Genomic DNA, 11,473 nt, shown 5'->3' with positions numbered 1-11,473 from the left:
TGTCTTTAATCGTCTCCTTTTTTCTTCAAGTTTTTAACCATAACTGAAATACATATTTTAAACATGGCTCACTTTTCTGTGGTTGTGTTTTATATAATATGTAAAATCATGATGTATTATCAATTTTGGCCCTTATTGTGTATCTTATTCTTTGACAATTGTGCTTATTTGTTCTTTTTTTTTAGCAACACCTTCATTTTCATTTTTTTTGTGACCAAATAATGCACTTTTATTATTTTTAGTCATGTTTGGAGCACTTTTTTATTTGTCATTGTACCAATAACAATGGCGATCTAAGTTCATTTCTGGTGATTCTGCAAAGGTTTTATATTTTAATAAATACAGTTTAATGAAGATTTGTTCTTGTTTTTGGTCCATTCAAACATCTTATTTTTTAACCATCTTCTGCCAGCTTGACCAACAAAAAGTAGTTAAAAAAATCTGAATCATAATTCTTATTCTGATTAGAATGGTTAACTATTGGTAAATAAAGGGAAGTTTTTAACTCATAAAAAAAAACTAAAGATGTCATATTCCAAGCAGAAGGCAGACTCCCCTAGTTTACAGTAAACATGTTTCACAAACGTGTGCAGCCCTCATCGAACAGCGACGACCACAAAGTCCTTCATCATCTGACATTAAGGTTCAGCATATCACTCCGGGGAGAGCTTTGTTTCTTACTGATGCTTTTTTAGACTTTTTTCATTATAAAAAATAAATAAATAAAAAATGAGGAAACGTTTGATCCAAATCTTTGGATTCTTGATCTCATCGATGGGATGGCTGTTCATTCTGTGCACCATGGCGATGGACTACTGGAGAATCACCCAGATCGGAGGACAGGGAGGATCTTTCATTATTAAGGTGGCCTGGTACTGGTCCAACCTGTGGAAGGACTGCTTCACCGACTCCACGGCCGTCACCAACTGCAGAGATTACGCGGTCCTCTGGAGCGTCAGCTGTGAGCTCGCACTCTGTGTGATCCATGACACTATTTTAGCTTATTTGTTGTTATTTTTAATATAATTTTGACTATAAGTTCAGCTTTATTTAGTACCACACCTGAGGAAATAAATGATCATTTTTGAAAGGTTTATAATTTGCACAAGCTCTCTTAAGGGAAAAGACAACATCTCTTGATCAGATTTTACATAATTGTGACAAAAAAATGCAAAAAAAAGTTATTTCCTCTTGAATTTACACAAAGGATGTTAATAATATTATATTAAACATACACTTTAAGAGGAAAGTTGAAACAAAGAGTGTTTGTCAAAGTACAAAACCTTGTGGAATTAAATTATTTACTCTAATAATTAAGGCCATATTTGTTTCACCATCTAATAATGAAAAACGTAAATGTAAATTGGCAGGAAAAAGACATTTTACTCTACTATACTTCAATTTTTGTGACAAAGGGTCAAATTTTGTATCTAGAACTAAATGGAGAGCACATTTTGAGATACTAAAAAAAAATCCTCAAAGCACAAATTAATGTTTTATTGATGTTTTATGAACGATGTACTTTAAACCATAATAAACTCTAAAATTAATGATGATTTGACTGCAAATTTACAATAATGTGAGGTTTTAAAGGTAAAACATAAAGGTTTCATGATGGTTTGTCTTTTATTACACATCAAAAGATGTTTTTTTTAGTAAGTAAATGCAGTAAAAATGTATTTCCATGTGTTTCCGATGTTTGTGCGATCTCCTAGATTACGTTCAGGCAGTGAGGGGTCTGCTGATGTGCGGGCTGACCATTGGGTTCTTCGCCGTGGTGTGCTGCTTCATTGGAATGGATTGTACCTACATTGGAGGAGCTGAACAAACCAAAGACAAACTGGTCTTTTCTGGAGCCGTGTTCCATTTTGTCGGAGGTGATCATTGATAGATTTTACTCTGTTAGCGGCAAAAATGTTTTGCCATCATTTATTTTTCTGATTTAATTGAAACTTCTTCCCACAGGTGTGTCAAACATTGCTGCTTACTGCTTATACATCAACAGGGTTGCCAAGGTCGCCTTCGCTCCCAGCGTGCCAGGAGTCTTAAAGTAAAGTTTTTATTGTCCTAAACGCTTTAAATTTCCACCATAACTGTATTTTTTTAAATGTAAATGATCTTTTTTTCCAGATACGACCTGGGTCCTCCTATTTTTCTCGGACTGGTCGGCTGTTTTTTAATCTTTTTTGGTGCAATTCTTTATGCTGTGACAGTCTTCAGAGTAGTTTACCGTAAGAGGTAACAAAAATCACTCTATGGACTTCTCTTTTACTGTAAATGTTAGTATCATAATAAATCATTTAATCATTTCGTCTCATTTAGGAGCGGTGTTCAAACAATCGGTGGGGGCACATACATGGTCCCTCTGTCCAGAGGAAGATCCATGTACGGCGGATATAATCCCTCGAGGATGTACGAATATTACAGCTCTGGACGAACCACCAGCCAACTCTCACGACTGTCTGAGACGATACCAACAAAAGTTTCAGAGAGAGATGCATTTGTGTAAAACAAAAGGGTCATTTGTATACGCTTTTAATTTGAAAAATGTTTAGGTTTTTCATGTGGAATGTAAAAAACTGGACTGACCAACTTGTCCTTTCCTTTTTTTTTTGTATATAATTGTTCATTTTGAATATTTGCCAAAGCATTAAGTTACAAGGAGTTTTTTTGTTTTTCACATGATGAAGAAAACGTTCATAAATTCATATTGACCAATCTGGTTATTAATTACACTGTAACAGAGTTGTGAAAGTATTATTTTATAAGTAAATTATTGCAATGTCAGATTATTTTACAAGAATTAGAAAAAAAATGTAGAAATTCTATCAAACAGAAATTCTATCACCTCCTGACGAACAAATAATCAAAAAATGACTGTTTTTAAAGACTTTTATGACCTAAAGACTTCAAATAAAAAAATAAAATACATCCTCAAAATTTAAAAGGAAGAAGTTAATGTTTAAAATCGATGATTCAAGTTGTTGCCATAATAGGATTTTCTGATCTTCAATACCAAAAATGTACCTTTTTAAAAGTGGTTTTTGCATGTTTGTAATTTTGATAAGTAATGACACAGTGAAGTATATCAAGTGATTGTTGTTTACTTGAGAAAGAATAAAACCTCATCACTGTGAAATTTTTACTCGTCTTTCCTTCCTTCTTTTAATCACTGATTTCTGTCACAATCCAGCCCAATACGGCGTTTATCCATCCATCCACACTCATCGCAACCCAGTAGAAACCACAAAGTCTAGAAAAATAAGACACAGATTTGTATTTCTATTATGATAAATAGGAGAATAACTTTCTTTTCAAAATATGACTTTAGATAGAGGTTCACATATTTTCCTTTCAAAATAAGACACCCTGTGTCATATAGGATCATCTCAATACAGCAAATAACGTCTGAAGTAGTAAAAAAAAAATCTCCATGAAAAATTTGTAAATCTACAAACTAAAAATAAATCAGAGCTAATTAGGAGACCCATATGGCACGCTTAAATGCTTCCAAAAAAATCAAACTAGAGAACTAAGTGAAAAGAGGAAATCATATTTTTAGGCTTTTATTTTTCCATTTGGCTCAGGCACTGACCTTCACTTAATAGTGTTATTCATGTTTCATTTACTTAAAATATGCAGAGCATTTTATTTGTTAAAAAAAGAAGAATTTCTTCTATTTTCTGCTCTAAGAAGATAATATCACAAAATCTTTAATTTCAAAGGAGCAAAACATCGACTCAGGAATGTACTTTAACATTTTACAAGTGGGAGCAAGTCCTGATCATGTCTAATTTAAATGTTTTTCTAAATCTCCAGCTTTCTTTGCCTTCAGACATCCCATAACCAACTCTTAGTTCTTAAAAAATCTAAATGATAACAGACTTTTACAAACTATTTCAATGAAAACCTTTTAGCATTAAATAAAAAAAATAATTAAATTAAATCCACTATTCTCTATTCTCCTTTTTAGTAAATTTTTCAGTTGTGTTGCATAATATTATTTCAAATATGTCAAATTAAAATGTGTTGCTGTTTTTGTTCCATTACAGCACGCTGTACATTAAATATTCTACATTTTTCAGAAATTATTTTTAATTAACAAACTTCTTTTTTAACCATAAACTCTTGGTTGGATTTCTTAAGTATAAGAAATATTAAAATGTTGAGATGTATAGTTTTATTTGGAAGTATAGGATAGTGGGAAGGATTTTGATCCGTATTCTCTGCCCGTCTTTATTAAAAAAAAAAATGGTCGCAGAAGGATTTAAATCTTTCGATTTTACATATCGTTATGAAAAAATGTGAAACATGGATAAGTTTTTGTAAATTATAAGAAAAAATAGACAAAGACAAATCTAACCGCAACTAAATCTAACTTTATCCTATATTTAATATTCATCGAATGATCTCATGTTTTACTAATCCCTTGATGTATGTTATTGAAAATATGCATCAAAGTACTTCAGCTCAAACAATTCCTTAATTTAGCATCTATATGAAAGACATAAGGATTTTTTTTCATAGAGTTCCAGTGATGTAGGTATAAAAACATTTTTCATAAATGACAGAAAGCCCTGTACCCTTTGATTATAACTCCATTATTTTCATTATTCGGTAATCTTGTTTGTACTTCTCTTAAAGAAAGGACTTCCTTCCCAGTGGAAGGCTTCTTGGCATCAACAGTCAACACTGGGTGAAGTCGTCTTTACAAAACAATGAATGTTCATTTCAAGGCAAAACATGTGATGATGTACACATGTCCAGTTGTGTTTGTGTCTCAGGGTGATTTTCCACTGACGTAACCCAGCCGATCTCCAAGTTCAGAGCTGCCATCTCTGAGATAGCAGCTGCTCTACCCTTCATTAGCTCCGACTCGCCATTTTTCCTGTCGAGAGGCTGGAATCTATGCCAACATGGGCTACAGGACTGTGGTAATGTACACGGAGATCGGCTGCTTCGTGGTCTGCGTGGCCGGATGGATCCTGGTCTGTTCGACCATGCCGACTGAGATCTGGACTTGGTCAGAGGTGGGCAGCATCGTCCTGACTACATCTAACTATTTCTCCAACTTGTGGAAGGACTGCATTTCTGACTCCACAGGCGTGTCCGACTGCAAGGGAATTCCATCAATGCTTGCTCTGAACTGTGAGTAACGAACATTTTAACGTTGGGTAAACTCGACAAGCTGCCTCCAGGGTGACCCTTTTCCACTTTCAAACAGGGGACATTCACATGTGCCGAGCCCTCATCATCATCTCCATCATATTGTCTTTCTTTGGATCGATTTTGGTCTTAGTGGGAATGAAGTGCACTAAGATTGGGGGATCGGAGATCGCTAATGCCAAAGTTACCTTTGCTGGAGGAATGAACTATCTTATAGGAGGTAAAACTGGAAGATCTTGAGGAGTCTCATTGGATTTCACTCATTGAGAAGTGTGTTGTTTCAGGGATGTGTGCCATGGTGGCATTCTCGTATTATGGCAATAAAATCCGATCGGAGTTTGACGACCCCAACTATGTAGAGCAGAAGTAGGTCCAAATTGTGGAAAAAATGTATCTTTTATGTTTTTAAGAACTACAACTGATTACTCTTGTATTTACTACCAGGTTTGAGATAGGTGTTGGTGTCTTTATCGGCTGGGGTGGCTCCACCTTACTGGTTACTGGAGGCCTGATTTACAGTATTTTAGCGGGCCGTGAAGCATTCGAGTCCAGGTAATATGAAGCCTTATTTTTTTTTTCTGATGTTCTTTTCCGAATGCTAAATAAAAACGTATTGTGTCCCTTGAATTTGCAGAACAGAGAAGTACCCTCAATACCAATTCCCTGGCTACACGTTTGTGCCATCGAGGAAGAGTCTCACGTCCTTGGGTCGCACTGAGACGACCTACACCAGGCAGACCAGATCCCCGGCAGACAGCAGAGCGAGCACCATTTCTGAGATCTCCAGCACCACCAAAACCACCAAGACGACAGGCACTAATGCTTACGTGTGACTCTTCTTTAAAGCAGATGCATTTCTTTATTATTTGTTACAGTTTTTAGTTTAGAATCAAAATCATACTCCTTTCTTCTTGCTATCTCTTGGGGTGTTGGCTCTTGATTCACTTGATAGTAAAAATAAAAGGAGAAAAGTTCTGTAATGTCATTAATCCTCATATTTAATTTCGTTTTTGTTTCCTTTAAATTTCTAGTCACTCTACAATGATTCTTGTACTGTAAGCTGGAAAAAAGTACTCATTTGTATATTGAGTTTTAGCAAAATTGAAGATTTGTTTACATTTCAATTTGAATGTATTTGTGGGACAAAAGGTTAGAGGTTCACATCTGTGCTCTGTCGTGCTTATTAAAAGATTTTTTTTACTTTTGAAATGAGTATTTATAACTACAGGGCTTCAGATTGCACATGCTTTCTCGATATCTAATTAAAAATCAATTTAAATATAAATGTAGCATTTTTAATAAAAGCAATTTAAGTACTTTGGTTTTAAATGTTTAAGTGTTAAATCTTAACCACAGAAGTTAAAGAGCAACAAACAATAAATAATGTCAAATCCCTTAACATTTTAGTTCCATAAAGTTCCATAAATGTATTTCATTTTGAAAAAATCTTATGATATAAATCAATTTGATTGACAACTTGCCTCAGAAAGATTGATCTGGTTGGATTGTAGTAATATAGTCAGTTAATTGATTAAGTCGATCAACCATCACACCCCTGAGGGTTTTTGCTTGTTTGTTCATTGAGTTGAAGGCTCTGTGTGCCTTGTAGTACTACATCTTGCTATTGTTTTATAAATTTCTTCATATTTACTCCTTGAATCTGTCCTATTTCAAATCATTTTACTGATTGTAGGACTTTTGGCTTTTTTTAAATGTTTATTTAGCTCCTCCCAGGTTTTGCTTCAAAAACATCCACTGTCCTATAGACGGTATTACTCTTGACAGATTGAAAAAAAGTCAATTTGACCTCGTTCACTTCACATTTTAAATGTGTTGCCAACAGATGGTGCCATTGGTTTTATATTTTCCATTGGCAAAAAAAGTATTTACTTTTGCAATTTTGTTGAGTTATTCTGAGCCTTAGTTTAACCTGTATAAATGTAATATAACTTTCAAACACAAACTGAGGCTTTGCAAAAAATAATTTTTGAACTGGGCTTAAATATTAGTTTCTCAAAATTGATGAGACTTTATGAAAACAAATGTGTGGATTTAATCACCTAGTCAAAGAATTATATATTAAAGAAGTTTCTATAATTGAAACTGTCTTGCCTGAGGATAATTAATGACTCAATTCAGACCATCATGGAGTGTTTACAAAACATGACTTCCTTTTACTAAGTGATTATTTTCCTTAGAGATGTAAATTCTCTTGAACACACTAAAGTTGTGAACATTTAAAAAGCTGAAAAGTAGAATAAATGTGAAAATGTTTAACATTTTAATAACAGTTTTAAGTCAGTGATGCAAAAAAAGGATGCTAATAAGAGGAAAAATCAATTGTAGCATGTGTGTAGAACTCCATGGAGATCATAAACTTATGTTTTTTAATAATTTTAGATTTGTCAGTGGAAAAATATATAGTGAAATGAATAAAATAAAAACACTGGACCTGCATCCACTTTCCATACCGCACGCGCGCGCGCACATCCCCTTTTTGCTGCCGTGGCTGCTGTCTGTTGAACCAAGTCAAGTGGGCGGGGTTTTCCATACACCTCAGCCAATCAGCGCCCCCCACGACCAGGCAGTCGAGTTCTCCGTTGATTTGTGTGAAGAAATGCCCCACAAGGACCCACACATGGGACAACAGAGAGGATCCTTCAAATAAAGCAACGTCAGCTGTCATACGGGGGGGAGAAGGCTTTAACATCTAAATACAGCCATGGTGTCCATTGATCATGTCGCGAGCAAAATACTAACTTACATGCCTTATGTTCTGGTTTTGATTGATATGCGATACGAAGGTAAGAGGCTAATTTACTTTATATTTTAACAGCTCAAGTTTGTTATAGTTTAAGTGTTCCTAAAGGTTGTCAGTTCATTTGAACTTTTTTTTTTTTTTGACAGTTTGTTTTGAACGAGCTGACGTATGTTAGCGATAGCATTAGCTTGCTAAGTTGTTAGCCGGTTTTAAGCTAGCTAATTATCTTTGAACTCGCCTCCAACAGTTAATTTGTACCTGCAAATGAATAAAACATTAGAGTCTGGTTTGATAATTCACTTATTGATCATTTTTATGACTAAAACAGAAGCTCTCTGGATGTTTTTTTCTTGTTAAAGCTACATGTCAGGTCTGTAGCTGGATGTTGTCAAAAGTGAGCACGCGTGTGCTGTTTTGGGTTTTTTAATTATTATTTTTGGTACGATTTTGTCTTAAAATGTATTTGTGGTGTTCAGGAGTCAGATGTGGGAAGGATGGAAGTGTGGACAACCACATGGAGATGGGGAAGAAACTGCTCGCTGCTGGACAGTTAGCTGATGCTCTTTCCCACTTTCACGCCGCAGTAGGTGAGACAGAATCTGTATTTGTGTGTGTATATTTATTAAAAAAGAGAGAGAGAGTATTATTTTTTTTACATCTTCTTTCACGTTTTGCTAGATGGGGACCCGAAGAACTACATGGCATACTATAGGAGAGCTACAGTGTTTCTAGCAATGGGGAAGTCCAAGTCTGCTCTACCAGATTTAAGCAGAGTCATTGAACTAAAGCCAGATTTCACATCTGTAAGTTATCATTTTTACCTTCATCTCCAATATTTTTCACGCCTCATTGTTCTGTCATATCATCTACATGCACTAACTGTAAGGTTTATAAATGTATTCCAACTGATTCCTTGCCAAGTTTTGTATTTATTGTCAAAAACATGTTTTTTTGTCTCTTTTTAAAGTAACGTCTTTTGCATTTTTGACACTAAAAAGGGTTTGGTGATCATTTTTATTGCATGGATCATATTATATTTTAAATTAAGTGCTGATTTATAAAAGGAAATTGGTGAAATTAGTTAAACTTGAACCTACGTCATTTGTATACTTGTGGATTGAAATCAATTTAGTGTTTTGCAAATGTGCCCCAAATGTGGATTAGTGCGATGTGTACTTAGAAATGTCAGCTTGAAAGGTTGTTAGTTTAGCTGCAGACTCCATTGCGTCCTGGGAAATCGCTCCAGCTATCATCTGTCCAGTAATTTGCTTGCATTTGCCAGCACTCTCTCTGAGCTTTCATTGTTTCTCAACAGGCACGGCTTCAGAGAGGAAACCTTCTTTTGAAGCAAGGGAAGCTCGATGAAGCAGAAAGTGACTTCAAGAAGGTGGTAAGTACTTTAATGACAGGAGTTTGTCATGAAGTGTTGGGTAAAAAAACTCTTTCCACCAAACTGATTAATAGAAATAACACTTTAAATTATTGCTTGGTATTTTTAAAATGAGAAATTTCAGTTTAAATGTTGTTTGTGGATGTATGTTTCCCAGCAGTGTGGATAGATTGTCATATTTAGTACTCAAATGTCTTGTTTTGTCTTAAAATCTTCCAGCTTAAGTCCAACCCCAGCGACAAAGAAGAGAAAGAAGCCAAGAGTCAGCTGGCAAAGTCAGACGAGCTCCAGCGTTTGGTGGCTCAGTCACGCAGCAGCTTCAACGAGAGAGATTACATGACGGCCATTACTCACCTTGACACCATTATCGAAGTAAGAGGCGAATGTCGGGATTCATTTATCTGCGTTCTTAACATTGACCTTGCATGCGTGCCTCAGACTTTTTGTGTGTAAGAGCTGGTGTTTACCTGTTGCAGACGTGCGTTTGGGACGCCAGCTCGCGTGAGATGAGAGCAGAGTGTTACATTCAAATGGGGGAGATGGGGAAGGCCGTCAGCGACCTCAAAGCTGCATCTAAGCTAAAGAACGACAACACGCAGGCGTTCTACAAGCTCAGCACCATCTACTACAACTTAGGAGACCACGAGATGTCCCTCAAGTGAGTTTAGAAGCCTTATTTCTGCTCTTACTTGTTCGTTGTTGTGATATTAAATATTCTCTTCTGTGATTTGCAGTGAAATACGAGAGTGCCTGAAGCTGGATCCTGATCACAAACAGTGTTACAGTCATTACAAGCAGGTCAAGAAGCTGAACAAACAGATTCAGTCTGCAGAGGAACTCATCCAGGAACAGAGGTTTTTATTTTTTTTATTTTTTTAGTTCCTTTTTTTTACTTTTCTATCTTGGTTTCTTTGATTTTCTGCATGTAATCAATAAGATCCAGGGCTATATTGTTCTGTGGCTTGAGGCTGTTCTATATTCCATCATCCACATATAAAATATCCTTTTTAAAAATTAAAAGCACCCCCACTTCCTGATTTTTACAGGCCCATGTGCAAATCCCTTCTAAATGTGAAGGGATGTCGCATCACATTTGACATGCTTAACTCTGACAGTCGCAGGCCTAAATGAGGACAAAGTGGTTGCAGCCACCCATTAAGCTGAAACACCTACCCGCTTCCTGCCGATTTTAGGTACGAGGATGCAGTCGGCAAATACGAGGCAGTGATGAGAACCGAGCCCAATGTGCACCAGTTTACACTTCTGGCAAAGGAGCGGATCTGCCACGCACTAGCGAAGGTAAGGTTCTACCGCTTTTTTTTCTCTTTTAATGGAAGGAGGAATCTGACACCATCTTTCCTGTGGCTAGGACCAGCAGGCGAGCAGAGCCGTCCCCGTGTGCAGTGAAGTCCTCCAGTCAGACCCTGAGAATGTCAATGTATTGAAGGACAGAGCGGAGGCTTATGTCCAAGATGAACAGTATGAGGAAGGTAAGCAGCAGGAAGATGATTAAGAACAAGTTCTTGTTTGCAAACGTGACCGGTCCAAAAGGCTGTACAGATGTAAAAAAACAGAAGAATCACAGTTATAGAGATGCATAAACGAGAAAAAAAGGTTTGACTATAGTTTGTAGTGAAAACCATTACAGCCAAATAATTTGGGGTTTGATAAAATCACTTGATCTAGTGTGATGGCTGTGAACAAAGTGGAAGAGAGATAACAGATGAAGATGATTATTTTGTAGAGTAAAAAGAACTAATGATGGAGGTGCCATGTGTGAAAAGAGGTTATAGAGGTCACAGTGACAGGTGTGAAAACATGCATTAAAGGTCCACTCTGATCATGTTTTGAGCCTTTTTAAAAGCACTCCTAGTGGTCTTTAAATTGTGTTTAAAAAAAAATATATATATATATATCCATCCATCCATCCATCTTCTTGACCGCTTCTTCCCTGTCGGGGTCGCGGGGTGCCGGAGCCTATCCCGGCTACTGACGGGCGAAGGCGGGGTTACACCCTGGACAGGTCGCCAGTCTGTCTCAGGGCCTCAATCACACACACATACACTCACACATTCACACCTAGGGGCAATTAAGAGTCACCAATGAACCTATGAAGCATGTTTTTGGACGGTGGGAGGAAGCCGGAGTCCCCGGTG

The 11,473-nt window shown here is 36.5% G+C and overlaps 3 protein-coding genes across 3 annotated transcripts in view; all 3 read left to right on the top strand.

The window, feature by feature from the left end:
* The first annotated feature begins 610 nt into the window (after positions 1-610).
* On the top strand, positions 611-3,933 carry LOC112155324 (claudin-10). The gene is made up of 5 exons (XM_024286864.2): positions 611-961; positions 1,716-1,877; positions 1,966-2,050; positions 2,131-2,238; positions 2,323-3,933. The coding sequence occupies exons 1-5, from the start codon at positions 730-732 to the stop codon at positions 2,507-2,509; spliced, it is 774 nt and encodes a 257-aa protein (XP_024142632.1). The 5' UTR covers positions 611-729; the 3' UTR covers positions 2,510-3,933.
* Positions 3,934-4,731: 798 nt separating this feature from the next.
* LOC112155323 (claudin-10) lies at positions 4,732-6,042 on the top strand. The gene is made up of 5 exons (XM_024286863.2): positions 4,732-5,148; positions 5,225-5,386; positions 5,451-5,532; positions 5,611-5,718; positions 5,801-6,042. The coding sequence occupies exons 1-5, from the start codon at positions 4,917-4,919 to the stop codon at positions 5,997-5,999; spliced, it is 783 nt and encodes a 260-aa protein (XP_024142631.1). The 5' UTR covers positions 4,732-4,916; the 3' UTR covers positions 6,000-6,042.
* Positions 6,043-7,740: 1,698 nt separating this feature from the next.
* Positions 7,741-11,473, top strand: part of dnajc3a (DnaJ (Hsp40) homolog, subfamily C, member 3a) — a 10,793-nt gene continuing 7,060 nt past the window's right edge. The window contains exons 1-9 of the mRNA XM_024287125.2: positions 7,741-7,970; positions 8,404-8,514; positions 8,606-8,730; positions 9,243-9,317; positions 9,537-9,689; positions 9,794-9,975; positions 10,052-10,171; positions 10,511-10,616; positions 10,687-10,807. Coding sequence (XP_024142893.1) covers positions 7,889-7,970; positions 8,404-8,514; positions 8,606-8,730; positions 9,243-9,317; positions 9,537-9,689; positions 9,794-9,975; positions 10,052-10,171; positions 10,511-10,616; positions 10,687-10,807 — 1,075 coding nt within the window. The 5' untranslated portion in view covers positions 7,741-7,888. The remainder of the gene's footprint in view (positions 7,971-8,403; positions 8,515-8,605; positions 8,731-9,242; positions 9,318-9,536; positions 9,690-9,793; positions 9,976-10,051; positions 10,172-10,510; positions 10,617-10,686; positions 10,808-11,473) is intronic.

Source organism: Oryzias melastigma, linkage group LG21 (assembly GCF_002922805.2).
Source record: "Oryzias melastigma strain HK-1 linkage group LG21, ASM292280v2, whole genome shotgun sequence".
NCBI classification, from domain to species: domain Eukaryota; kingdom Metazoa; phylum Chordata; class Actinopteri; order Beloniformes; family Adrianichthyidae; genus Oryzias; species Oryzias melastigma.
Note: the sequence above shows the minus strand (reverse complement) of the source record. Positions and strands in the feature narration are given on the sequence as shown.

What these genes read in the sequence shown, in the direction of transcription:
- LOC112155324 (XM_024286864.2), top strand. Translation starts at nt 730, where the DNA reads ATGAGGAAACGTTTGATCCAAATCTTTGGATTCTTGATCTCATCGATG. An exon ending in GGTCCTCTGGAGCGTCAGCT is followed by an intron (nt 962 to 1,715) that starts GTGAGCTCGCAC and finishes GCGATCTCCTAG; the next exon opens with ATTACGTTCAGGCAGTGAGG. An exon ending in AGCGTGCCAGGAGTCTTAAA is followed by an intron (nt 2,051 to 2,130) that starts GTAAAGTTTTTA and finishes CTTTTTTTCCAG; the next exon opens with ATACGACCTGGGTCCTCCTA.
- LOC112155323 (XM_024286863.2), top strand. Translation starts at nt 4,917, where the DNA reads ATGGGCTACAGGACTGTGGTAATGTACACGGAGATCGGCTGCTTCGTG. An exon ending in AATGAACTATCTTATAGGAG is followed by an intron (nt 5,387 to 5,450) that starts GTAAAACTGGAA and finishes GTGTTGTTTCAG; the next exon opens with GGATGTGTGCCATGGTGGCA. An exon ending in CGTGAAGCATTCGAGTCCAG is followed by an intron (nt 5,719 to 5,800) that starts GTAATATGAAGC and finishes TTGAATTTGCAG; the next exon opens with AACAGAGAAGTACCCTCAAT.